The following is a 25,114-nucleotide window of genomic DNA, read 5'->3' as shown; positions in this document are numbered from 1 at the left end:
TTTGTGTTTCCATACAAATTGTGAAGTTTTTTGTTCTAGTTCTGTGAAAAATACCAGTGGTAGTTTGATAGGGATTGCATTGAATCTGTAGATTGCTTTGGGTAGTAGAGTCATTTTCACAATGTTGATTCTTCCAATCGAAGAACATGGTATATCTCTCCAGCTATTTGTATCATCTTTAATTTCTTTCATCAGTGTCTTATAATTTTCTGCATACAGGTCTTTTGTCTCCTTAGGTAGGTTTATTCCTAGATATTTTATTCTTTTTGTTGCAGTGGTAAATGGGAGTGTTTTCTTGATTTCACTTTCAGATTTTTCATCATTAGTGTATAGGAATGCCAGAGATTTCTGTGCATTAATTTTGTATCCTGCTACTTTACCAAATTCATTGATTAGCTCTAGTAGTTTTCTGGTAGCATCTTTAGGATTCTCTATGTATAGTATCATGTCATCTGCAAACAGTGACAGCTTTACTTCTTCTTTTCCTATTTGGATTCCTTTTATTTCCTTTTCTTCTCTGATTGCTGTGGCTAAAACTTCCAAAACTATGTTGAATAAGAGTGGTGAGAGTGGGCAATCTTGTCTTGCTCCTGATCTTAGTGGAAGTGCTTTCAGTTTTTCACCATTGAGGACGATGTTGGCTGTGGGTTTGTCATATATGGCCTTTATTATGTTCAGGAAAGTTCCCTCTATGCCTACTTTCTGCAGGGTTTTTATCATACATGGGTGTTGAATTTTGTCGAAAACTTTCTTTGCATCTATTGAGATGATCATATGGTTTTTCCCCTTCAATTTATTAATATGGTTTATCACACTGATTGTTTTGCGTATATTGAAGAATCCTTGCATTCCTAGAATAAACCCCACTTGATCATGGTGTATGATCCTATTAATGTGCTGTTGTATTCTGATTTCCCCTTTTATGGCTGTTAGTATTTGCCTTATGTATTGAGGTGCTTCTATGTTGGCTGCATAAATATTTACAATTGTTATATCTTCTTCTTGGATCGATCCCTTGATCATTATGTAGTGTCCTTCTTTGTCTCTTCTAATAGTCTTTATTTTAAAGTCTATTTTGTCTGATATGCAAATTGCTACTCCAGCTTTCTTTTGGTTTCCATTTGCATGAAATATCTTTTTCCATCCCCTTACTTTCAGTCTATATGTGTCTCTAGGTCTGAAGTCGGTCTCTTGTACACAGCAAATATATGGGTCTTGTTTTTGTATCCATTCAGCCAATCTGTGTCTTTTGGTGGGAGCATTTAGTCCATTTACATTTAAGGTAATTATCGATATTTGGAATAATGGGAATATTTCTATTCCCATTTTGTTAATTGATTTGGGTTCGTTATTGTAGGTCTTTTCCTTCTCTTGTATTTCTTGCTTAGAGAAGTTCCTTTAGCAGTTGTTGTAAAGCTGGTTTGGTGGTGCTGAACCCTCTCAGCTTTTGCTTGTCTGTAAAGGTTTTAATTTCTCCATCAAATCTGAATGAGATCCTTGCTGGGTAGAGTAATCTTGGTTGCAGGTTTTTCTCCTTCATCACTTTCAATATGTCCTACCAGTCCCTTCTGGCTTGCAGCGTTTCTGCTGAAAGATCAGCTGTTAACCTTATGGGGATTCCCTTGTGTGTTATTTGTTGTTTTTCCCTTGCTGCTTTTAATATGTTTTCTTTGTATTTAATTTTTGACAGTTTGATTAATCTGTGTCTTGGTGTATTTCTCCTTGGATTTATCCTGTATGGGACTCTCTGTGCTTCCTGGACTTGATTAACTATTTTCTTTCCCATATTAGGGAAGTTTTCAACTATAATCTCTTCAAATATTTTCTCAGTCCCTTTCTTTTTCTCTTCTTCTTCTGGAACCCCTATAATTCAAATGTTGGTGCATTTAATGTTGTCCCAGAGGTCTCTGAGACTGTCCCCAGTTCTTTTCATTCTTTATTCTGCTCTGCAGTAGTTATTTCCACTATTTTATCTTCCAGGTCACTTATCCGTTCTTCTGCCTCAGTTATTCTGCTATTGATCCCATCTAGAGTATTTTTCATTTCATTTATTGTGTTGTTCATCGTTGTTTGTTTCATCTTTAGTTCTTCTAGGTCCTTGTTAAAGTTTCTTGCATTTTGTCCATTCTATTTCCAAAATTTTGGATCATCTTTACTATCATTATTCTGAATTCTTTTTCAGGTAGACTGCCTATTTCCTCTTCATTTGTTAGGTCTGGTGGGTTTTTATCTTGTTCCTTCATCTGCTGTGTGTTTTTCTGTCTTCTCATTTTGCTTATCTTACTGTATTTGTGGTCTCCTTTTTGCAGGCTTCAGGTTCGTAGTTCCCATTTTTGGTGTCTGTCCCCAGTGGCTAAGGTTGGATCAGTGGGTTGTGTAGGCTTCCTGGTGGAGGGGACTAGTGCCTGTGTTCTGGTGGATAAGGCTGGATCTTGTCTTTCTGGTGGGCAGGTCCACATCTGGTGGTGTGTTTTGGGGTGTCTGTGGACGTATTATGATTTTAGGCAGCCTCTCTGCTAATGGGTGGGGTTGTGCTCCTGTTTTGCTAGTTGTTTGGCATATGTTGTCCAGCATTGTAGCTTGCTGGTCGTTGAGTGAAGCTGGGTGCTGATGTTGAGATGGAGATCTCCGGGAGATTTTCGCTGTTTGATATTATGTGGAGCTGGGAGGTCTCTTGTGGACCAGTGTCCTGAAGTTGTCTCTCCCACCTCAGAGGCACAGCACTGACTCCTGACTGCAGCACCAAGAACCTTTCATCCACACGGCTCCTTAATTTGGGATGATTGGTTGTCTATTCAGGTATTCCACAGATGCAGGTTACATCAAGTTGATTGTGGAGCTTTAATCCGCTGCTCATGAGGCTGCTGGGAGAGGTTTCCCTTTCTCTTTGTTCTCACAGCTCCCGGGGCTCAGCTTTGGATTCGGCCCCGCCTCTGCATGTAGGTCGCCGGAGGGCGTCTGTCCTTTGCTCAGACAGGACGGGGTTAAAGGAGCAGCTGACTTGGGGGCTCTGGCTCACTCAGGCCGGGCGGGGGGGGGGGGGGGAGGGGGGAGGGGCACGGAGTGCGGGGCGGGGCTGCGGCGGCAGAGGCCGGCGTGACGTTGCACGAGCCTGAGGCGCGCAGTGCCTTCTCCCGGAAGTTGTCCCTGGATCCTGGGACCCTGGCAGTGGCGGGCTGCACAGGCTCCTGGAAGGGAGGTGTGGAGAGTGCCTGTGCTCGCACACAGGCTTCTTGGTGGCGGCAGCAGCAGCCTTAGCGTCTCATGCCCATCTCTGGGGTCCGCGCTTTTAGCCGCGGCTCGCGCCCGTCTCTGGAGCTCCTTTAAGCAGCACTCTCAATCCCCTCTCCTCGCGCACCAGGAAACAAAGAGGGAAGAAAAAGTCTCTTGCCTTTTCGGCAGCTCCAGACTTTTCCCCGGACTCCCTCCCGGCCAGCCGTGGCGCACTAACCCCTGCAGGCTGTGTTCGCGCCGCCAATCCCAGTCCTCTCCCTGCGCTCCGACCGAAGCCCGAGCCTCAGCTCCCAGCCCTGCCCGCCCCGGCGGGGGAGCAGACAAGCCTCTCGGGCTGGTGAGTGCCGGTCGGCCCTGAGCCTCTGTGCGGGAATCTCCCCGCTTTGCCCTCCGTACCCCTGTTGCGGTGCTCTCCTCCGCGGCTCCGAAGCTTTCCCCCTCCGCCACCCGCAGTCTCCGCCCGCGAAGGGGCTTCTGGTGTGTGGAAACTTTTCCTCCTTCACGTCTCCCTCCCACTGGTGCAGGTCCTGTCCCTATCCTTTTGTCTCTGTTTATTCTTTTTTCTTTTGCCCTACGCAGGTACGTGGGGAGTTTCTTGCCTTTTGGGAGGCCTGAGGTCTTCTGCCAGCGTTCAGTAGGTGTTCTGTAGGAGTTGTTCCACGTGTAGATGTATTTCTGGTGTATCTGTGGGGAGGAAGGTGATCTCCGCGTCTTACTCTTCCGCCATCTTCCCGGAAGCCCCCCTCTTCTGAATAACTAGGCTTTAAAATGCTTAGGCCCTGGATTCTACCTCAGCAAGTTTCTGCGTAAAACTGAAGTGGATTTAGGCCCTAACTGGCTTCTGAATAACTAGGCTTTAAATGCTTGGGCCTTGAATTGTACCTTTGCCACATTCTGACTAAAACTGAAGAGAAGCAGAGTTTCGAGAGCATGTCATTGAGGCGGTGGGAGAGGCTGGGGTTTGGAGCACATGGGACACGGCGTAGCCCTTTTTTTTTTTTTTTTTTTTTTGCGGTACGCGGGCCTCTCACTGCTGTGGCCTCTCCCGTTGCGGAGCAACAGGCTCCGGACGCGCAGGCTCAGCGGCCATGGCTCATGGGCCCAGACACTCCGTGGCATGTGGGATCTTCCCAGACCGGGGCACGAACCCGCGTCCCCTGCATTGGCAGGCGGACTCTCAACCACTGCGCCACCAGGGAAGCCCCGGCGTTGCCCTGTGTCCTGTGCCTTCCCAGGTGAGGGCCGGCCGAGCAGTCTTCCAGGTGTAGGCGCTCAGGGTGCGTTGTAAAAGTGAGAAAGCATCAGCAGCGTTTCCGTGCTGGTCTGCTTTCTCTCACCTCCACGAGCTGCTGGAATGTGTTCGACATTTCTGCCTGCCCCGAGGTGAACCACGCCGCATTCAGCCCCCTTCTGTGCCGCTGCTGGGCCCTCTCTCCTCCCGGCAGGAGCGGCAGGTGGGCGGCTGCTCCAGGAGGCTCTGGCACCGCCTTCTGGCCGCTTCAGTGAAATGGGAAGCCAGTCGGCAGCTGGCTGTGAGCACGGGGCCGAGGAGGGAGGAAGAGGCGCGATAGACTTGTTCGCCATTGGCAGAGTCGGTGGCCTCGACGCCTTGCACGAGGCCGTGTTAACAGTCCCCGTGAGGCTGGCGGTGGTGCGTGTCGGGAGCCCGGCAGCGTGGGGTGGATTTTCAGCGGTTACAGCGGCCGGGCGAGAGCACTGAGTAGGTGGAGGCTTGCACTGAATCAGGGCGTGGCTTACTGAGCCTCCTGGGTTCCCGCTGCAGAGGAGACTTGTTACCTGCATTTCCTGTTCAGTGTTGCAACCGAGAGATCATTACTACCTCTCCGAGTTCATCCAGCCTTACAGCATTTAGGGTCTGGAGTTGGAAATTGAACCTTCAAAGCCATCATACCAATTCTTCCTTTCAGTGTGAATGTGGGAAAACAATCTAGCTTTTGTTATTGGATCCTAAATTTAATATTCCTATATGTGCCTGTAATTATTTTATTGGACTCAAAAATGAGTTGCTTTCCCCATATGTCTTCCAGCTTAGTATAATGGGATGAACCATAATGGACTGTTAATAAATATTTGTGAACGGTGGTAATGCTTTAAATAGGAATCAAATGGCTTAAGCAAGCAACAGCTTCCCATTCTCCTTGTTCTTAGTTCCTGTGCCCGCCAGTGAAAGGTGCTTGGCCCTTAAGAAGTGCTGTTTTGATCATTTTTTCCTTGCACCTAATTTGAGTGCGTCTCACTAGAATACTTCATTGTTGTCAGTGTGGTTCATTCATTTGAAGGTTGCATTAGTTTTCAAGTTCCATATTCATTTCTTACTTTGCTATGTGAATCCCGAACCTAGGCTCTTGAGTGGATTAGGGTAACAGGGAGGTCCATATTAGACCCGGTCCAGAAGGACTGAGGTTTTGGAATATTGAAGAAAGAATTTTCTGGCAACCGGGGCCACCTGAAGTTAGAAGTGAGCTGCCTGGCCGTGCAGCGTCCACCAGAGGGACACACCTGTTGGTGCCTGGCGATTGCTCAGAAGAGCAACCTTCAGTATTTTTCTTTGGCATTTGGATGTAGTCACTGTTTTGGTGAAAATGAAATAACATATTTTGCTTTTTTTTTCCTTACAGAAAACCCAGCCATCTTCATGTGTAAATGTTGTAACCTTTTCTCACCAAGTCAATCGGAACTCCTCTCCCACGTTTCTGAGAAGCACGCAGAAGAGGGGGTTAATGTGGATGAGATCATCATTCCCCTGAGGCCTCTGAGTACCCCTGAACCCACCAACCCAGGCAAAACCGGAGATGGTAAGGGGGCTGGGGTGCTGGGCGAGGGCGGCACGCCCACGGTGTGCCTGAGGGCGATGATGGTGCTTATTTGCTCTCAAATACTTTGATTCTCAGTTTCTGTCTGGTGGGCATAGGGTCTCATAAAAATCCAAATCTCCAACCGGAGGTCACAATAATTTCCATTTGTAGATCTGCTCAAGTAAGATTGTGTGTTTGAATTCCCTGTACCCAGGCTCTGTAGGTGTTCCTCCAATGCCTGGTTGGTAGATGGAGGGATGAATGAGTGAATGAATGAATGAATAAATGAAAGGAATTGACACCATCCAGCCGGGTAAAAAGCACGAGCTTATTGTCAGACAAGCATGTTTAACCCAGCGCCAGCACCTGCTACTGCATTACCTGAAGCAAATGATGTTACTCCTCTGAGCCTCACTTTGCTCATCTGAAAAATGAAGACAAATCTGCCTGTCGCAAGGGGGTCTGTGAGGATGAAGTCAAAGATATGGTGACAGCACCAAGGATGATGCCTGGAACAAAGAAGATGAAAGGGAATCTGTTATGATAACATACATCATGAATGAATAAGGATATATAATCTTCGAAACAGCACGGCTGGACTGCTCATCTGTACCTGCAACAGGGATTCCCATCACAGAGCTTTGATTCGCAGAATCCTTCAGGTTCACAGTCAGTGTCAGAAGTGAGACACATCTTGTTTGCAGTGTCCAGACACTTCCTACTGAATGGCATCAGATGCAGCAGGTGGATGGATTAGAGAAACCATCCAGGCACTGTAATTAGGTCCCCACAGATGAAGAAAATATATAGTATAGGAGGAGCAGCTGAAAACCAGAGTCAGAAAAAGTCCCCACAAAACTATCTTCATACGATGAGAGATGATGGCCAGTCTCCTGTGCAGAAGCTCGATCTGTGGCAGTAAACGTCCCGTCGCAGGATTCGTTAGTCACACTAATAATCCAATTGCTCTTTCTTGGGAATATTTACACTGGCATTTCTGAAGAGGCTGGCTTACTGATCATCTGTCTGACACCGTTAACAAGGAGAGACTCCAGACACAAAATGTTTTGTTTGAGTCCCTCTGGCCGTTCCCAGGGTACTCAGAGAAACACGCCTGACAGAAGATTGAGTTGTTGAGAAGTTAGGAGAAATTCTACTTGTTACTGTTACTGGCATAAGGTGAAAACTCTCCATTCCCAACATCTCGGCGCTCACGGGAGTTTCCTCCATCACCTGGCTGCTCCTTCAATTGTTGGGCTGCATCCTGCAGGCCTACAGGGCCTGTGCTTGTCCAGCTTCAAGGCCGAAGAAAGAGCCCAGAGTCAGCAACAGAGGCATCAGGGTTTTAGTGGGTGGGGGAGCTTACAGGTCTGAAGCAAAGTCTGGGAGGGACACCCCACCGTGTGCGGGGCGTGGAGGGCAGGACATGGGGCAGTCTTTGCTCCGGGGGGAAGGGGAGGTTACCAGGTACAGGGGAATTGATGTCAGCTGGGCTCATTAGTTAGGAGGGAAACCAGTTGAGGGGCACGCCCCTCACCACCCCTTTGATAAGCTATCACTAGCTGGGGCCTGGGGCAAGACGGAGGAAGGTCAGTCATGTGAGTAGGGTGTAGGTGAAGCAGGCCCTGACCGGGCAGGGGATGGACAGAACAAAAGAACAGCCATCTGAGGGGCCTGGCCATACCCTCCACCCTGCGTACCCTGCACGACCCTTACAGTCTTGGTCCGCTCATCTTCCTTGATATCCCTGGGGTCAGGTATGTAGGGGACACTGCAACCAGACACCACAGTACAATATGGCCAAAGTATCATGAGTAAGATACCTAGAACTGTATGCTCAGAGCAGTCATTTGCCACGATGTGGGCACATTTTGGAGCCAAGTGCGTACAAGGTCAATGGAGAGGGAGTCAATGGCAGCAGTGCCCTGTCCAGTTATAAGGAAGGTAAGGCCATGTCTGGTTTTCACAAACCCAGAGCCACCCCATGGGGAGGGGAAGGCCCGGCTTTAAGGGGAACCTTCTGGTGGCCTAGCCAGGAGTCAGCAGTCACAGTACAGGTCTGCCACCCATGTTATGTTGGGTGCAGTGAGGGGTGGACCCATTAGGTCTTTCTAACCAAAAAGCAGTTAATCCCACTAGTTGGACTTGTGTGTCCAGAAGCCAGCCTATTCCACTCCACCCAGCGTAGCCCAGGGGGGGCTCATAGGCAGTCAGTTGTACAGTAACGTTTACCGACGGGGGTCCTTCTGATGTACTGGCACATGGGACCAGAAGGGGTGAGTCGTCTTCCCCCATGGTCGGTAGTCCCCACATAGTCGCGTTAGCCAGGTCGATTTTTCATGGAAACCTGGGGGAGGGCGGCAGCGGCATCTCGCTGGACACTCAGCAACTAGACTCATTTCCTTCGCTCAGGCTAGGGACGCAATGTAAGACATCTAACAGGCACAACGCAGGGGAGATCATGACAATTTAGCACAATACGGGCAGTAACCACATCTAGATACAGTTCAGAAAACTCTCCAGTAATAGGAGAACGTGTCTAAAATCGTATATACAATGGCCACCTAGTTTTACCTGGGATGTCTGAACCGTTTTGGCTTTCCAATGCATTCCCTTCCTCAATGGCCAAAGCAGATGTACAATGCCTGTCTGAAAGGCCAAAAGACAGGCTGCTCTGGTCAGTAAAGTTTAAGTTAAACCATGTATAAGCCGGAATGACTTCCCCATACTGCAGTATGTGCAGATTTTTCCATCATTTCGCCTTTTGATTGCACATCTTCCAGTAGAAAGCACTGATGATCAAAACATTTGTCCCGAGATGCTGGGGTGCTTTCTCCTACCCCAGGTTCAGATCATGTGGGTGCTAGGCCTCCTGTATATTCACCTAGTCGTTCACATTGGGGGAAAACTAATCAGATCTCGTGAACAGGCTCAGGTATGTTAATGGGGGAAACACTTTATAGGTTATACATTTTATTACTTATACCCAATTGTCACACAAGCATTGTACATGTGCTTTTAGCAGCAGACTTAAAGCAAGCAGTGTCGTACTTCATGAGTGCTTATACTCTGTGACAGTTTCACTAGATCATTTTCTTTCAATCCAGAACATCAGGGCAAAAGTATGGCTAACACAATAACTTTCATAAATACAGACCTCAATTAACAGAACTAGAATTTAACATCCACTGAAACATAATACTGTTCTCTCTAAAACTACCCTCATCTCCACCAAACTCAGCCAATCAAAATTAATTTGTTGGCAGTGTAAGTCTGGTCAGTTAACCACATAGGCTCCTCCAAACTGGCTGAGGGGGAACTCCTCAGGAGGCTCAGACTGAATTCCCAAACGGCCTCTCAGGGCCAGGAAAACAGTGCCAAAGGCCTGCCATCAGGCTCTGCCTCGATGGATTTCTCGGTCCCTAAAACATTGAGATTCCTGTACATGCCAGGAGACGGTCTTTCCCATTCATCTGATAAGGCTGCTCAGAACCCTAGAGTTCCCAATTTCTGGAGGGACCAGGCAGAGAGAAAAGAAAAATGTTTCAATTCTACCCACAGGTGTAATTTACCCAGTTGCTGTAAGTCATAACCAGCTTGAGGGGAAGGGTTTCCCTCTATCTGCAAAACAGATCAAACCAGGAACATTCCAGACAAAACCCATAAAAATTATAACCATATTGACAAGTACACTCAGTAACCAATCTTTCTGTTAACTTTTAATGAAGCCATCAGGTTTTCCATTAGGATTCTTTAATTTCTTACCCAGTTCAGCAGTATATTCTAAAGTTTATCAGAGACGTGTTATTGTCAAAATGTGCTTAACTGTGAATCTTCTTGAAGATGAAGCACTTTTGCAAAAGCATCAGAGTAAAACAATAACTGTCTATAAAAGATGAAAGACTTAAAAAGTCATGGTTAAACACCTGATTACAATGTAATCGATAAACTTGGTTACAATAACTAGAATTATGACTGATTGTAATTTTATCCCTTGAAAACCATAACCTCTGGCAAAAACCAATAAGCAAGTCATTCTGCATTTCCTGATTGGAAAATTTAATGCTTTAGTCTTCCTCTCCTAAGCAGGCATAGGTAGATAAGCGTAGACCCACCCAGCAATTAATGTTCTAATATTTTATCCTATTTGAAATGACCCATGAATTTTCTTCTTTTAACTTAGTTTCCAAGTTACCGAAATCTGGAGAGACTATTTTAGATAGACATTCCCAAAACATAATTATTTCTATAGAGTTTACCTAGAGGCTCTTTTTTCTCCTTTACTCTTAGAGATCACAAAAGATGAAAGTTCCTGGGAGCCTAGGTAGATCATTTACTTCTCAAAGGCACAAGAGAAATACCAGTTCCTTCTGGAGAGCTAGCTTAACCAATTACAAAAGGCTCACTTAGATACAATAGCAGAGCCATTAGAGGGCACTGTTCTCCAGATCTCTCGGCAGCCCTCGCTCAGCAAGGACAGCCACCCTGGGATTTCCCCGCAACTTTGGAGCCCACGTGTTAGTGGACACCTGCCCCGAGATTACGCCCGCAGCTTTCGGGCCCCGCATGCTAGTGGACGGCCTCCGCAGCTTTCCATTCCCGACATTACGGCGCTCACGGGAGTCTCCTCCAGTTGTTGGGCTGCATCCTGCAGGCCTACAGGGCCTGTGCTTGCCCAGCTTCAAGGCCGAAGAAAGAGCCCAGAGTCAGCAACAGAGGCATCAGGGGTTTAATGGGTGGGGGAGCTTACAGGTCTGAAGCAAAGTCCGGGAGGGACACCCCACCGTGTGCGGGGCATGGAGGGCAGGACATGTTGGTAGCCCTCGTCCTCGGGGGGAAGGGGAGATTACCAGTTCAGGGAAATTGATGTCAGCTGGGCTCATTAGTTACAAGGGAAACCAGTCGAGGGGCACGCCCCTCACTGCCCCTTTGACAAGCTATCACTAGCTGGGGCCTGGGTCAAGTACACAGGAAGGTCAGTCATGTGAGTAGGGTGCAGGTGAAGCAGCCCTGGTCAGGCAGGGGATGGACAGAGAGCAAGAGTACAGCCATCTTGAGTGGCCTGACCGTGCGGTGCTCTTGTGGTGCTCTTGGTATGATCAGGTTCTTACCTTTGAACTTCTTTTAAAAGTTATTTTCCTTTATTAACTAATTTACTTTTCACTTAAATACTTCCTGAATACATTTTCTTTGGGTGTGTGTGTGCGTGTATATACTGGAAGATTAGTTGCCTGTGTAATTTAATTTTAAAAAGTATTTCTTAAGACTTTAATTAGACTTAGACTGTTAATATGACAAAATTTCTTCAAAAGTCTTTCATTAAGAACCTCAAGTCCTTTCTCTCCTCTTTGTCCAAGTCTATAAAGTTTGAGATTTCCAGAATCTTAGTTTCTCTCTAATGATTTCCATTCAGGTTTAACCTTCACAGTTCATTTCAAGTTGAGAGATGCTTGAAATGGTTTAATTAAACCTTTAACTGAGTAGTAATTGATTTATTATTTTGGCCTCCCTTTATAACATGAAGGTTCCTAAATCCTCTGGTTTATTTTATAGCCTTTTAATCTCTTTTGCTCGTGTTGGCAAAGGTCTGCAGAAGAGCCTTTTATTTTTCTCCCTTCTTGCTAATCAAATCTCTGGCTCTGGTCCAAGGAAAAAATTCCTTAACGGACCAAGTTCATTCTCCCTCTTGTATGTATGCATGAGTGTGTAAAAGAGAATGTGTGCATGTGTATCTGTGAGTGTGTGTTAGTGATGGGTGAGTGGGTGAGTGTGTGTGATGGGTGAGTGTGCGCTGGGTGAGTGTGTGTGTGTGATGGGTGAGTGTGTGCACACACTTGTTCATCCTGATGGAGGCGGGGACACTGGGCTTACCTGAGCAGGAATTTACGTGGGTCTGCTGAGAGCCGGGTTTTGGTTCTTCCATCATCTTCCCCTTTCATACTTCCAGTAGGAACTCTTCGTTTCTCCTTTTGCTCTCTCCCTTCTCTCCCCTTCCCCTTCCCTCCTTCTTAATTTATTCCTTAATTGCACCTGCTGTATGCCTGGGTGCTGTGCTAGGTGCTGGGAGCACAGAGCAGGCCCAGGCACTGTCCTGCTGGTGCTGCCTCCTGGCTGGTGGGTGGCATTTGGACAAAGAGGCGGTTTCAGTGCAGTGGGGAAGGTGCTTCTCTGGGATTAGGTTTGGGCTGCTAAAGAGGGGGGACACGTGGTCTAGTTGGAGGGTGAAAGGAGGCTTCCCAGGGGAGGTTGGCGTCTAAGTTTAAATCTGTGTTGTCTCTTCTGGGCACTTACCACGAATAAAGTCACTCTGAGTGTGTAGGCATCTTGGACTCGCTGTCCCAGGAGCCTCTGAGCCCCGAGCCCTCTCGTCTGCTCTGGCAGGCAGCCTGGGGGCAGCGGGCTCCGATGGACTCAGGTTTCAGTGCTGGGGCTTTCATGGGATGCTGCGGCTGCGCTGGCGCACCTGCTGCTTTTGTGGGGATTACAAAAAGGTGTCTCCATCCTGGGCTGATGAGTTAGCAGTGGGTGTTCTTTCTGGGTGACCGAGGATAGAGTGCTCAGGGCTGACGCAGGCAGTGCAGGGCGCTCCGCCTGCTGGTGGAGCCTGACCTGGGACAGGGACAGGGATGGGGACAGGCCCCTGCCTGCCCTCTGTGGCCCTCACGCAGGGGTCAGCCTGCACCACAGCCACGGAGGGGCTGCTGGTGGCTTAGGCAAGTGGCTTTTGTTATCTGTTAAAGGGGGATAAGATATTAGCCTTTTTAAAAACGGATTCTGAGACAAATGCATGTTAGTACCTAACGTCTTAGAACCTGGTGTGTGCACGGTGCCCTTCTAGCCCTCCCACCCCCTGTGTATCCATCGGCTGTTCAGGTCGGGAGTTGGGTCACACTGAAGCTTGTGGCTGGGTGAACTATCATCGTTTTCCCGCAGAACTCAGAGTAGAGGTCAAAATGTGCTATTTCTATGCTCCGATATTAACCTAACTGGCGTGGATGTGAGGTTCACGGACTGAGGCAAACAGATCTGGGTTCAAATCCTAGCTTGGCTACTTCTGGGTCTTGGGGCAGACTGATTCATTTTCTTTTTTTTTTTTCCTCAGTTTTTTTTAGAATAATTAATTTTTGGCTGCATTAGGTCTTCGTTGCTGCACGCGGGCTTTCTCTAGTTGCGGCGAGCGGGGCTACTCTTTGTTGCGGTGCACGGGCTTCTCATTGCGGTGGCTTCTCTTGTTGCAGAGCATGGGCTCTAGGTGCGCGGGCTCAGTCGTTGTGGCACGTGGCTCAGTAGTTGTGGCTCACGGGCTCTAGAGCACAGGCTCAGTAGTTGTGGCGCACGGGCTTAGTTGCTCCGCGGCATGTGGGATCTTCCTGGACCAGGGCTGGAACCCACATCCCTTGCCTTGGCAGGCGGATTCTTAACCACTGCGCCACCAGGGAAGCCCTGATTAATTTTCTTAAGCCTCAGTGTCCTCTGTAGAATGGGAAATCCTCAGGGATTTGCTGGGCACTGCACGTGAAGGGCTTAGCATGTGCCTGAGACGTATGTGCCTAGTGATTGTTAATTGTTGCTGTTATTTATGTGGCATTTCCACATGATCGCTGCTAAAACCACAGGGAGCAGTCTTGGGGTGCCCTCTGCCTCCCTGGAGCCTTGCATTATAGGGCAGGCTGCAGCCTGTCCTGTAGAGGGGTGCTGCGTCCCTGAAAACCTAAATGCCCCTAAAAGCCCCACGGTCCCTTGTTTCTGACATCATTCACTGTCCCTCTGTTGCTGCCTGGGCTCCTGGGAGCTAAATGTTGGGGAGGCTGACTGTCAGGGCCTGGCAGTGTTAGTGGTTCAGGATATTCCTAAATTCTCGAGTTGGTGTGGCTGGAGGCTGAGCTGCAAAGTGGGAGTTGGAAGGCTGGCTTTATCCTTGGTCTTAGGCAGAGTGGAATTTATACACCTCTAATTCTATATTGGCTTTCTCGGTGTGTGAGATGTTTTAAAATGAAGAAATCGAGGCAAAAGTGCCTTAATGAACAAGAATGGGTGTACGTCGAGGAATCACACGATCTAACAGCGGACGGACTGGGAAGGTAATAGTGTCTTCAGAGAGACAGTCCAAGTCAGAACACGCACGCCTGTAGCCATAACAATGCGCAGTCACCATATGTCGGTCACCTTCTAAGTGCTGTGCTCAGCATTTCAATGGACTGCTGTTTATCAATGGTGACTGTATAGAATAGAGGCAGTTTTGTGTTTATCTTTCATGTTAGAAACTGAGGCTGGCGGGGATTTGAACTTAGGCCTGCCCAACTCCCAGCTGCTGTTCTCTGCAGTGCACCTCTTGGCTCCACTACCATGTCCAGAACTGACCCGAGGGCCACCAGACTCAGCAGAAAGATCTGGGCGGTGAAGAAGGAACCCAGATCCTGGGTCTGCCAGCTCAGTGGAAGGTCCTGGAAAATGTGCCAAGTCCCTTCAACCTTTGGGTTGGTCCTTCGTTTCTTTTCCTATTGAGGAGTTAGATTTGCTGCATCCATCTCTGAAGGTTTTTATGAGGATAAAATGTGATAATAGCTGGGAAAGTGCCTCACGAACTTGAGTGGTGTACACATAAAGGGCTTATGTTATTAGATTTTTGATAATGTTGAGGTTTCTTTCATGATGCTCATGTCATCTTTTGGGCTGATTCTTTCCGTCCCTTGCTAGGTCAGGTCTTGGCTCTACAAGGATAATTTTCTGCCTGTGAGGAAGTTGTCCCCAGTAGTGGATTTGGGACGGGGTCGAGATGCACCGTGGCTTGCCCCTTTCTTCCTGTTGGAAACTTGGGACCTAGGAAATGCCTTGTTTTCGAAATGCATCTTTTCCTATTAAGCAGCCGATCAACGTGTGTATTTCTGTATTAAGTATCTGCTACGTCTCCAGCTCGGCCCGAGATCCTGTGGGACCTCAGGGTGTATGATGGAAGGTGGGGGGAGAGCAACACAGTCAGGAAATGGTGTGGGTGAGCTTGCACACGTGTGTGCCTTACACGCAACTGCGGGGCCAGCCAGGGTCGGCCGAGCTGCCTCACAGAGGAGGTACTGAGATGTGAACTGGGCCTGGAGTTAGGGTTCTGATTGGGGTGCAGGAGGGCGCACAGCACAAGGAAGCAAAAAAGAGGCAGGTGTTCCCTCTGCATATTTAGGGAGGCCTAGAACACTGCCCTGAGTGGTTGAGAGAGAGAGCGAGCACGCATGCACACGTGTGTGTTTCTGTGTGTGCACGCGTGCGCACGTGTGTAGGGTGAACTGTGTGATAAAGGGCCTGGAAAGCCAGGTCTCAGAGTCGTGGGGCAAAGTCCTCAAGAACAATGGAAAGTTCTAGAGCAAGAGAGTGGCAGTGAGACAGGGGGTGGAGGCTGAGAGAGACCAGAGCAGAAAGCTGGACTCTGAGATGCCGTGCAGGGGTCTAGGTGAGCGGAGACGGGGTGTACGGGCAGGTGTCTTCAGGACAAAATCCACAGAGTTCAGTGATGCCTGAGTAGAGGAATTCAGGGAACAGGAGCAGGAACTGAAATTTCCTCCATTCAGACGCCATTAAAATGTGTCAATTTAGAGGCGACAGGATTTTCCTCGCCCCGTTTTGCCTTCTCCGCTCTTCTGTACCGTGGGGGTAGTTGACAGCAGCAACTCGTTTTCGGTGCTTAAATGATTCCAAGTGCATTTATGCATGTTTCATTTTTAGCTAACTAATTGGTCTTGAGGATCTGAATTATGGATGCAGCAAGATGTAAGATTAGTTTTGTCACCGTCGTGTTAGAGGTTTTCCAGAGCTTTCAGGGCTGATTTTATGTTTCTTCCTTGACGGCAGATTGCACCCTGCTTGTTGGGGTGCAGTCACCACGATTTACGGGGTGCCCACTGGGTGGGACACCGGGTCACATGCTGGGGCATAAAAAGCCATCGGGACGGGACTCAGTCTTCAGGGGGTCCTGCCTGTGGAGAGACACATGCATGACTCTTGGGTCCGGCCGGCCGTGCTGCACTCCCACTGTGTGGGGAGAGGGGTCGCACCCATGGGCACCGCGGCTGCCGCCTGCTCTGGGCGTCCCCAGGGAGAGGGTGCTGGGTACCCTGCTGCCATGAGTGCCGAATCTGAACCTGAGGGGAAGGGCACGGTTTCTGCAAGACTTTGACGTCTGCCCAGGATTGCTGACGCCAGCCACAAATTTGAGGGTTCCCAGGGCCACCCACGCTTCTGCAGCTAGGTACGAGCTTGAGGCACCCAAAGGACTCCCTCAGGTTGGATAATTTTCTAGAATGACTCACAGAACTCAGGAAAGCACTGTACTTGTGATGACAGTTCTAAACAAAAAGGGTACAGGTCAGAACGAGCCAAAGGGGGAGATGCCTGGGTGAGGTCGGGATGGGGGAGGGGGTTCTAGACAAGGGGCTTTCGGTCCCCCTCCCACACCCGTGGTGTCCTGGACGCCGCTGCCTTCTTCTGGCTACATTACATGACAGGACTCGAGTATTTCCAACCAGGGATGCTCGCCCGAGCCTTTGGTGTCCAGAGATGTTTGGGGCTCGATGACACACTGCTCACGTGGCTGTCCCCCAGTCTCCAGCTTCTCCTGGGGGTCAGACTAAGACCTCTCTTCTCCAGTTCATCCAGAGGTCGGAACTGATCTGACCTGTTGCAGAGCCCCTGAAACAAGTCACAGCGTTAGTCCTGTGGCTAAAGCCCCTGTGCACATGGGCACTGCTGTCAGGCAGGGCCTTCCAGGGGCCTAGAGCTCACCCCCAGTGGCTGAGGGCAGACCTCTCTACGGGTAAAGCCCCTTCTTCACTACACAACTGCATCCTCAGGACATTTCAGAGGAGGACCTCAGTCTGCGTGGCGGGGTGCGGAGTCTGGCATCAGGGTTGGGACCACGGTCTCCTACAAACTGTTAAGCAACACGTTTCTGCAGCTCAGCGGATGGGACACGAGGTGGGCGTTTTGTAGCCTCTTTGCGAACTCTGCTCCTCTATTAACTGCTGCTTCAGTAAGTTGCTGTTGTAAAGAGTAATAAGGAGGAGAATTTTAATGACTTCGAGGTGAAGAGTTTGTCCTCACTGCACCTCCCTTTCCTCACCTCCCCCTCCAGCCTCCCTTCCGCATTGGCTGGGCCTCCTGTCCACACAGCTGACATTCTCCTTGGTAAAATTTCAGTGTGGCCAGAGGGATCCAAGGGGCTTGTGCCCTTGCTCATTTGTTCTGGTCTCTTCGTTTGCTTTCTTGTTGTTTAGTACTTTTTTCTCCCCTGTTCCTGACCACCCCCATCCTCGTCTCCGACATGTCCGGTGAGATAGAGGGAAGGCAGTGACTGTGTGTTGGGCTGGGCTGCCCTGGCCATGGAAGGCCCTGGTTCGGAGCTCTAGGTCAAGGGGGAGCCATGCTTAGCACTGCAGCTCAGTGGAAACTCTGCTCTGCAGGGAGCTCCCCGTCTCAGCTCCTCCCCCATGCTGGTGCCTGATCCCTCTGAGCTCTTGGGGACCCCACGTCACAGCAGGCTTCTCTGTCCAGAGCCCTCATTGTCATGCTGCTCTTTCCCTGCAGACTTTGCTCAGGAACCTTCCTGCCCTCTTCGCCCGCCCCATGGCTTTCCTGTCTCATTTGGGAGCACAAGTGACCCACTTAAGGGGTCCTCACGGTGGTAGCAGTGGGCACTGTGGCTGACGTTTTCTGGGCAGAACCGTAGCCTTGGGGAGAGCAGGAGGGACCTTGAACGTATCATAATTCCGCAGATGACATTCCCTCAAGATGGTGCTAGAAGCTAGGACCCTTCCTCTGCCCTGATGTTCAGATGCAAAGAGGGCTGCTGACATGCCGTGCCTTAGCCAGACAGGTGGCTCTCCAAAGATGGCATGGCGGCCAGGCTGTGCTGGCCCCCTGCTTGGCCTTCTCTGGGTACCCCTCAAGTCACATCACCTAAGACACACCACTCCACCTTCACACAACGGCACGATGCCCCCTGACCCCACTCACCCATCTTAATTCCCACCTTCCCTTGGAGACAAGTGCCTTAACAATGAATGCTAATTAAGAAGAAATACAAGATGAAAAATGATTTGAAACTTACTCTGAAGCAGCTCTGATCATGACATTTAAATCATTTGGTTTCTAGGAAACTTGAAAAATATTGTCTTTAGTCCTGTAATTGGTGGCTTTAGATTGTAATTATTTTTTCTCTTTTTCATCAGAACAATTTGCATCTAATAATTATGATGCCTTGAAATAGTCTGAATAGTTGTGTAGCTCATTAAGAGCACGAAAAGCCAAGCAGCCTTTGAGAACGCTTTGCAAAGAAGTCCTTAGCAAGTTTCTGAGAACTGGATTTCAGTGGAAATGGTGGGTCATAAGGAGCCTGGTTTGTGAACTGGGGGCTGATGGTCACAACTTAAAATCCTCCCCGGGACTTCCCTGGCGGTCCAGTGGCTAGGACTCCACACTTCCACTGCAGGGGGCATAGGTTTGATCCCTGCTCGGGGAGCTAAGATCCCACAGGCTGCTCGGCCAAAACAAAAACAAAAACAGAAACGTCCTCCCCGCCTTACAGAAGAAGCACGTGCAAAGGTTCTGATAAAGTGATGTTCTTTTTTTTTTTTTTTAAATTAATTTATTTTAGCCGTGTTGGGTCTTCGTTTCTGTGCGAGGGCCTTCTCCAGTTGCGGCGAGCGGGGGCCACTCTTCATCGCAGTGCGCGGGCCTCTCACTGTCGCGGCCTCTCTTGTTGCGGAGCACAGACTCCAGATGCGCAGGCTCAGTAGTTGTGGCTCACGGGCCCAGTTGCTCCGCGGCATGTGGGATCTTCCCAGACCAGGGCTCGAACCCGTGTCCCCCGTGTTGGCAGGCAGATTCTCAACCACTGCGCCACCAGAGAAGCCCTAAAGTGATATTCTTAAGTCACATTATTACAGAATTGATTGTATAGTAGCATAGAGGTGCAGAGATATTAGCAGTAAAGATTGTTTGCAGCTGTTCATTTCTGGAACTGCTTCAGACTTTCCTCTTTTAATAAAACGTGGAACCAAACGTATTTCCACACTTGGAAATTGAGTGCATGCCCTGCACTGTCGCCTCCTGTGACTACATGGTGCCCTCTTGCTTCCTTCATAGAGTTTTCGGTCATGAAGAGGAAGAGAGGCAGGCCAAAGGGGTCCACGAAGAAGGCCAGCCCTGAAGAGGAACTGGCGGAAAACAACGTTATTCCCAGCGGGGACAGCCCGCGGGCCCCCGAGGGAGGGGGCAGCCTGACTCCCAGCAGCCTGGAGTGCAGCAAGTGCTGCCGGAAGTTCTCCAACCCACGCCAGCTGCGGAAGCATATCTGCATCATCGTGCTGGACCTGGGCGAGGAGGAGGGAGAGGCTGGTGAGTGCTGCCCGAGGGCCGACCGCGTCACCTTCTGATAACTCACACGGATGTAACTACTCACATCCGTGTTTACGTGTTCACTTGTTACTTGGAAATCGCACATATTTAGACATGTCCCACCTATCTGGAAAGTGCTCATTTTTGCAATGATTACTGACTGTTACTGTACATCATCTTGGAATCGAGTGTATCATCTGGTAGCTGATGCCCCCAGAGCGCAGGTCACGGTGGGTACTTGAGTTAGACGCTTGCGGGGGCGTTGCAGAGAGGGTCAGACAGTCTCTGTGCTCTCGAGCTTATGTTTGGGGTAAGACAATGGGCTTTTAAAATGCAAAGTGTTACAGGATAATAAATCAGGAGTTGAGAAAGTGTTCTGATGGGAATTCCGGACTGAGCCTGGTGTCGCAGTTTGGGTGGCATTTGGAGTAAAGGAGGGAGGGTGTCTCAGTGGATGAGTGGGACCATGTGAACAGAAGAGCAGACACTGGGATGCTCGAGGCCCCAGTGAGTGATCTTGATGGCCTAGATTGTGGCAGGTATTCTTGAAGAAAGTAAAGAATACCAGGTGCTTCTTCCAGGTAAGTACTTAGCAAGGCTTCAGCTCTGAAATAACTTCTAAAAGAGGCCGAAGGACATGTGAGTGTGAGTAGGGAACGTCACCTAGACGGCTTTCTAGGAGGGCCGAAACGGCAAGATTGCACCAGAGAGCTGAGGGCCTCTGCTGTCGTGCTGCTGTTTTTGTTTGATTCTTGCACCATTTTTGAAGTTTTCAAACCACGTCTGAGAATTTAGGAAGTTCTTACTGTGTTTTGTACCACGCTAAGCATGCAGTTCTGGTTACGGATTTGGGCTTTGGACTATGGCTGCCTGGGTTTGAATCATAGCTCTAGTACTTACTAACTTCATTCTGCTTTATTTTCCTCATCTGTAAAATGGGAATAAAAACAGCACTAGCTAATATGATTACTCTGAGGATTCAATGAGACAGGACTTCGTACAGTGCTTAGAACGGTACTTGCCGTTTCAAAAGCACCCCATAAGACTGACATGTGCACACTGCTATACTTAAAATGGATAACCAGCAAGGACCTACTGTGTAGCACAGGGAACTCTGCTCAATGTTACGTGGCAGCCTGGATGGGAGGGGAGTTCGGGGGAGAAAGGATACATGTATATGTATGGTTGAGTCGCTTTGCTGTGAACATGAAACTGTTACAACGTTGTTAATCGGCTGTACTCCAATATAAAATAAAAAGTTAAAAGAGAAACACCCCATAAATGTTAGCTGTTACTGTTACTCATAGCCATATGGACTCAGTGCTATTGCTGGCCTTCCTGTTTTATAGATAAGAGCATTCAGACACTAAGACATTAAGCAATTTGTCCGGGGTTCTTTAGCTAGAAAGGGATCTTGGCCTTTGAACCCAGACTGTCTGACTCTGAACCCCAATTCTTAAGTCCTAGAAACACCTCCCAACAGTGGAGCAAGACCCTTGGTGTGTAAAATCCTAGCACAGATTGGGTGAATTATTGAGATAAGACATCACCTCATATTTATCAAACATCTAGGTAGGTGGCCAAGGCTCATTGCCAACACCTGTTGCAAGTTGTAGACAACACAAAATGTTGTTCTTTCCTTTAAACTGCTCTTAAGGTGACCACGTGAGCTCTTACTAGGCTGCAGGGACTGATGCAAATACTGGACACGGATTCAAACAAGGTAAGGCAGCGGGCTGGCCGCCGTCCCAAGATAGAGCGTGAGTACTCACCGTGTGAGAGACGGGGCAGGAGCACGGTGGTTTCGGAGGAAGCAGCATCTTGCTTCAGAGCCTAATGTCCTTTCGGCAAATACACAGAGTTCTAGCAATAAGGTGGCCGATGGCGGAAGGGTTAGGAGGCCACGGCCCTGCACCTGAGGCGCTCATCTCCAGGGGATTCGTTCCCTCCGGCCCTGCTCATGCAGTTGCTCCCCTCCTCTCTCCACCCACGTCCCCTGCCCTCTGAGTGTGTCGCACGCGCCCACACATGCACCCCGCCCCGGCCCCCGCTCTCTTTTTCTAGCACAAATACTCAATGGTTGTCTCGTTTTAACCAGAGGGGCCAGATCTAGCCATCAGGGCAGCTCTGCGTGTACTGGCCCGAGTCCTTCTGAGAACCCAAGTCTCTGCTCATTCAGGGCTGTCTCGTTGAGAGTCTGTTTTGGTGTTGTGCCTTCACATGGCTGGCTTGTCCTATCAGTCCCCCTCTGAGAGACTCCTGGGCTTTCTGCACCGTTGTGGTTAGAAATCAGGGATATCCTCTTCAGCAGCACCGAACATTCTGGCTGTTGATTCCTCCAGGCCTTAGGCCTAGATCTAACTTGGAGGGCGTGTGAGAAGTTCAGCCCGGTCCGTGGATGTTCCCCCAGGCTGTGCTGCCCTCGGGGGTTTCTTCCCAAAACACACTTCTGCAGTGTCTCCCCTTCACAGGAAAGTGCAGACTCTTCACCTGGGTATTCACGGCCCTCACTGAAAGGATCTTTCATGGAGCTCTGCGGCGTCACTTTTCCACGCCATATAGTATTCCGTTGTTCATGCCAACCACGGTACATTTAGTGAAATTTAGGTTATTTCCATATTTTTTGCTGTTATAAATATTGCTCTAATAAACATTCCCTTATGTATATGTATGCGTTTGTGTATGTGTATATATGTGTATGTGTGGATTATTATTTGTTATTTTTGTGGGATAAATTCCTAAAAGTAGAACTACTGGGCCAGAAAGTGTATTACATATAGCCAAATTGCCCCCTAGAAAGCTCACACCAATTTAGATTCCAAAAGTATCCAAGAGTACCAATTGGATATTATCATTGTTATTTGTTTTCTTTTTTAATACCTGGAATGATATAAAAAATACTAAGAAGAAAGTAAAAATAATCCAAACTTTCACTGCCTAGGTATAAGGTCTATTACACTGTGTAAAAAAAGTGAAGAAAGGTCTTTCTCATTTCTATGTATGTTCATATACATTTTTCAGAAATGAGGTCATATATAATGTTCTGTGATCTTTTTTCACTCAGTAATGGAGCAGATAAATTTTTCATGTCAGTATTTTTTCTTTAACACGCTGTTTTGTAGCACATTCTATGTTGCAGATACTGTTCTCAGTCTTTTACAACTATTATCAATAGCTCATTTCATTATCATGGCAACATCATAGGCACTATTATCATTCCCATTTTATAGACCAGGAAACTGAGGCACAGAGAAGTTCAGGAGTTTGCTAACATCACACAGCCCGTAAGGGGTGGAGCTGGACTCTGAATGCACATATTCTGGCTGCAGGGTCTGTGCTTTTGATTGCGATGCTCTGCTTTCTGACTGAAAACAGTCAGTAAATGTAGATTTTTGTCATTTTTAAAGGCCACGCAGCATTTCATTGTGTGCATGGGCCATAAGTTTTCCTTCATTGGTCTCCAGTTGATTGACACTGAATATTGTTTTAAATTTTTCTCCCTGATTAAAAACAAACAAACAAACAAAAAACTACTGGGGTGTACAATCGAGCATGCAGTTTTATTTTATTATTACTATATTTGCACTTGTGTCTTTATTATCTTAGGTAAATACCTAGTAATGTAATTCTCGGGTTAATAGGACATCTTTTAGGTCACATATTTTATGAGTCCATGTATATGTAATATTCAGAAGAGATAAATCCATAGAGACAGAAGACTGTTGGTGGTTACCAGGGGCTGGAAGAGAGGGGAGAATGGGGACAAACTGCTTAATGGGTACAGGTTTTATTTTGAATGATAGAAAAGTTTTGGAACTAGATAAAGGTGGTGGTTGCACAACATTATGAATGTTCTAAATGTCCCTGGATTGTTCACTCTACAACGGTTAATTTTATGTTATGTGAGTTTTATCTGAATAAATCATATGACAACTTTAGTTGATAAAATAACAATAAAACTATTTGAACAAAACAAACAAACAAAAAATAGGGCATCTTGGGCTTCCCTGGTGGCGCAGTGGTTGAGAGTCCGCCTGCCGATGCAGGAGACATGGGTTTGTGCCCCAGTCTGGGAAGATCCCACGTGCCGCGGAGTAGCTGGGCCCGTGAGCCATGGCCGCTGAGCCTGCGCGTCCGGAACCTGTGCTCCGCAACGGGAGAGGCCACAACAGTGAGAGGCCCGCGTACCGCAAAAAAAAAAAAAAAAAAAAAATAGGGCATCTTTTACGTTTTGACACATACGCATGTTGTCAAGCTACCCGGTAGACTGTGTCTATCTGTTATTTTTCCGACTTTGGCTGTGTCCTCATATCCGCCTTTACTAACCTCTTTATCCTGGGTTGTGTCAGTCTTATCCTGTTAATCTCTAGTGTGAACAATTTTCTTTAATTATTTTAATTTGCCTCTATTTGGTCACTCGTGGACTCTCTTATTGCAGTTATTAGGGGTTTTTGTTTTGTGTGTAATTCAGGGCATTCCTCGCTCACGCCCTTTACTTGTTACACTTTTAGATCACCATATATTCTGAAAATATTTTCCAGTTTTATCATTTTTCTTTTAATTTCATTTGTAGAATTGCTTCCTTTGTCTTTTGCGTTTTACTGTAGTTTTAAATATCAGCATTGTCACTACTGTCAAATATTTCTTTTAAATTTCTTGCCCTTTTTATCATAGATTAGAACACTTACCTATACCCCAAAATAATAAACAACCTTCTATATATTCCTCTGTTATTTGTATGGTTTCATTTTTTATCTATATCTTTGATCCTTCTGGAAATTGTAATTCTGTGAAAGTTGTGAAGTAAGACAGTTATATATATTTGATCAATAACTAAGGGGAAAGGAATGATCTTCATAAGCACAATTTGAGAAAGTAATAAGGGTCTGCTTCCAAGTCTAAGAAACGCTTTAAAAAATAAAGCTTCATATTTTGAAACAATTACTGGAATAATAGGAAGTTGCAAAGATGGTAGAGAAAGGTTTCATGTACCCTTTACCCTCTTCCCCCCAGTGGTGACGTCTTACATAACTACAGCACAATGTCAAGTTCAGGACCTTGACAGTGAGATACTGTGTGCGTCGTTCATCATTCATCACACGTGTAGGTTTGTGTAGCCACTGCGGCAGTTGGGAGACAGGACTGTTCGTCACCACAGATGTCTCCCTTGTATTCCCACTTTATAGTCACCCCACAACCACTGATCGCCAACCCTGTGATTTTGTCATTTCGAGAATGTTACACCAACTGAGTCACACAATATGTGACCTTCTAGGATTGGCTCAGAAAACCCCCTTTTCAAACCAATTTCATAATTTTATAATTGAGGAAGTTGAGGTCCAGAAGTGATGATTATCCAGAGTCACACAGCTCCTCGGACGTAGGGCTGGGTACCATCCCATGTGTCCCCACTCCTACCCTGTGGCTGGCCCAGCTCTACCATGTTTGTGTCTTAAAACCAGTCTCATTTCTACTTCATGGATGTTGATTTTGTTCATTTCAGTATATCTCTCTCAGCTTTTTCTCTAACCTCATGGGAAATGAAAGTTCCATCCTGTATGGTCCTGATGTTTATTTCCTATTCTGTAATTAATTAGGCAATCTCTTCAGCAGTGGCAGACAGGCACAGTCCTTTCTAATTCGATTATCAGCTTCCTCCAGTGCTAAGCTGTATAGAAAAT

General features: G+C 47.7%; 1 protein-coding gene across 2 annotated transcripts in view; it reads left to right on the top strand.

The window, feature by feature from the left end:
• The window catches only part of ZFAT (zinc finger and AT-hook domain containing), a 183,945-nt gene that overhangs the window by 25,252 nt on the left and 133,579 nt on the right, over positions 1–25,114 (top strand). For both annotated transcript variants that reach the window (XM_059995226.1, XM_059995225.1), the window contains exons 2-3: positions 5,874–6,050; positions 19,182–19,433. In XM_059995226.1, the coding sequence (XP_059851209.1) occupies positions 5,874–6,050; positions 19,182–19,433 (429 nt within the window). The remainder of the gene's footprint in view (positions 1–5,873; positions 6,051–19,181; positions 19,434–25,114) is intronic.

The sequence above is a fragment of the Delphinus delphis genome, chromosome 17 (assembly GCF_949987515.2).
Source record: "Delphinus delphis chromosome 17, mDelDel1.2, whole genome shotgun sequence".
NCBI classification, from domain to species: Eukaryota; Metazoa; Chordata; class Mammalia; order Artiodactyla; family Delphinidae; genus Delphinus; species Delphinus delphis.
This window is presented reverse-complemented; position numbering and strand designations above follow the sequence as displayed.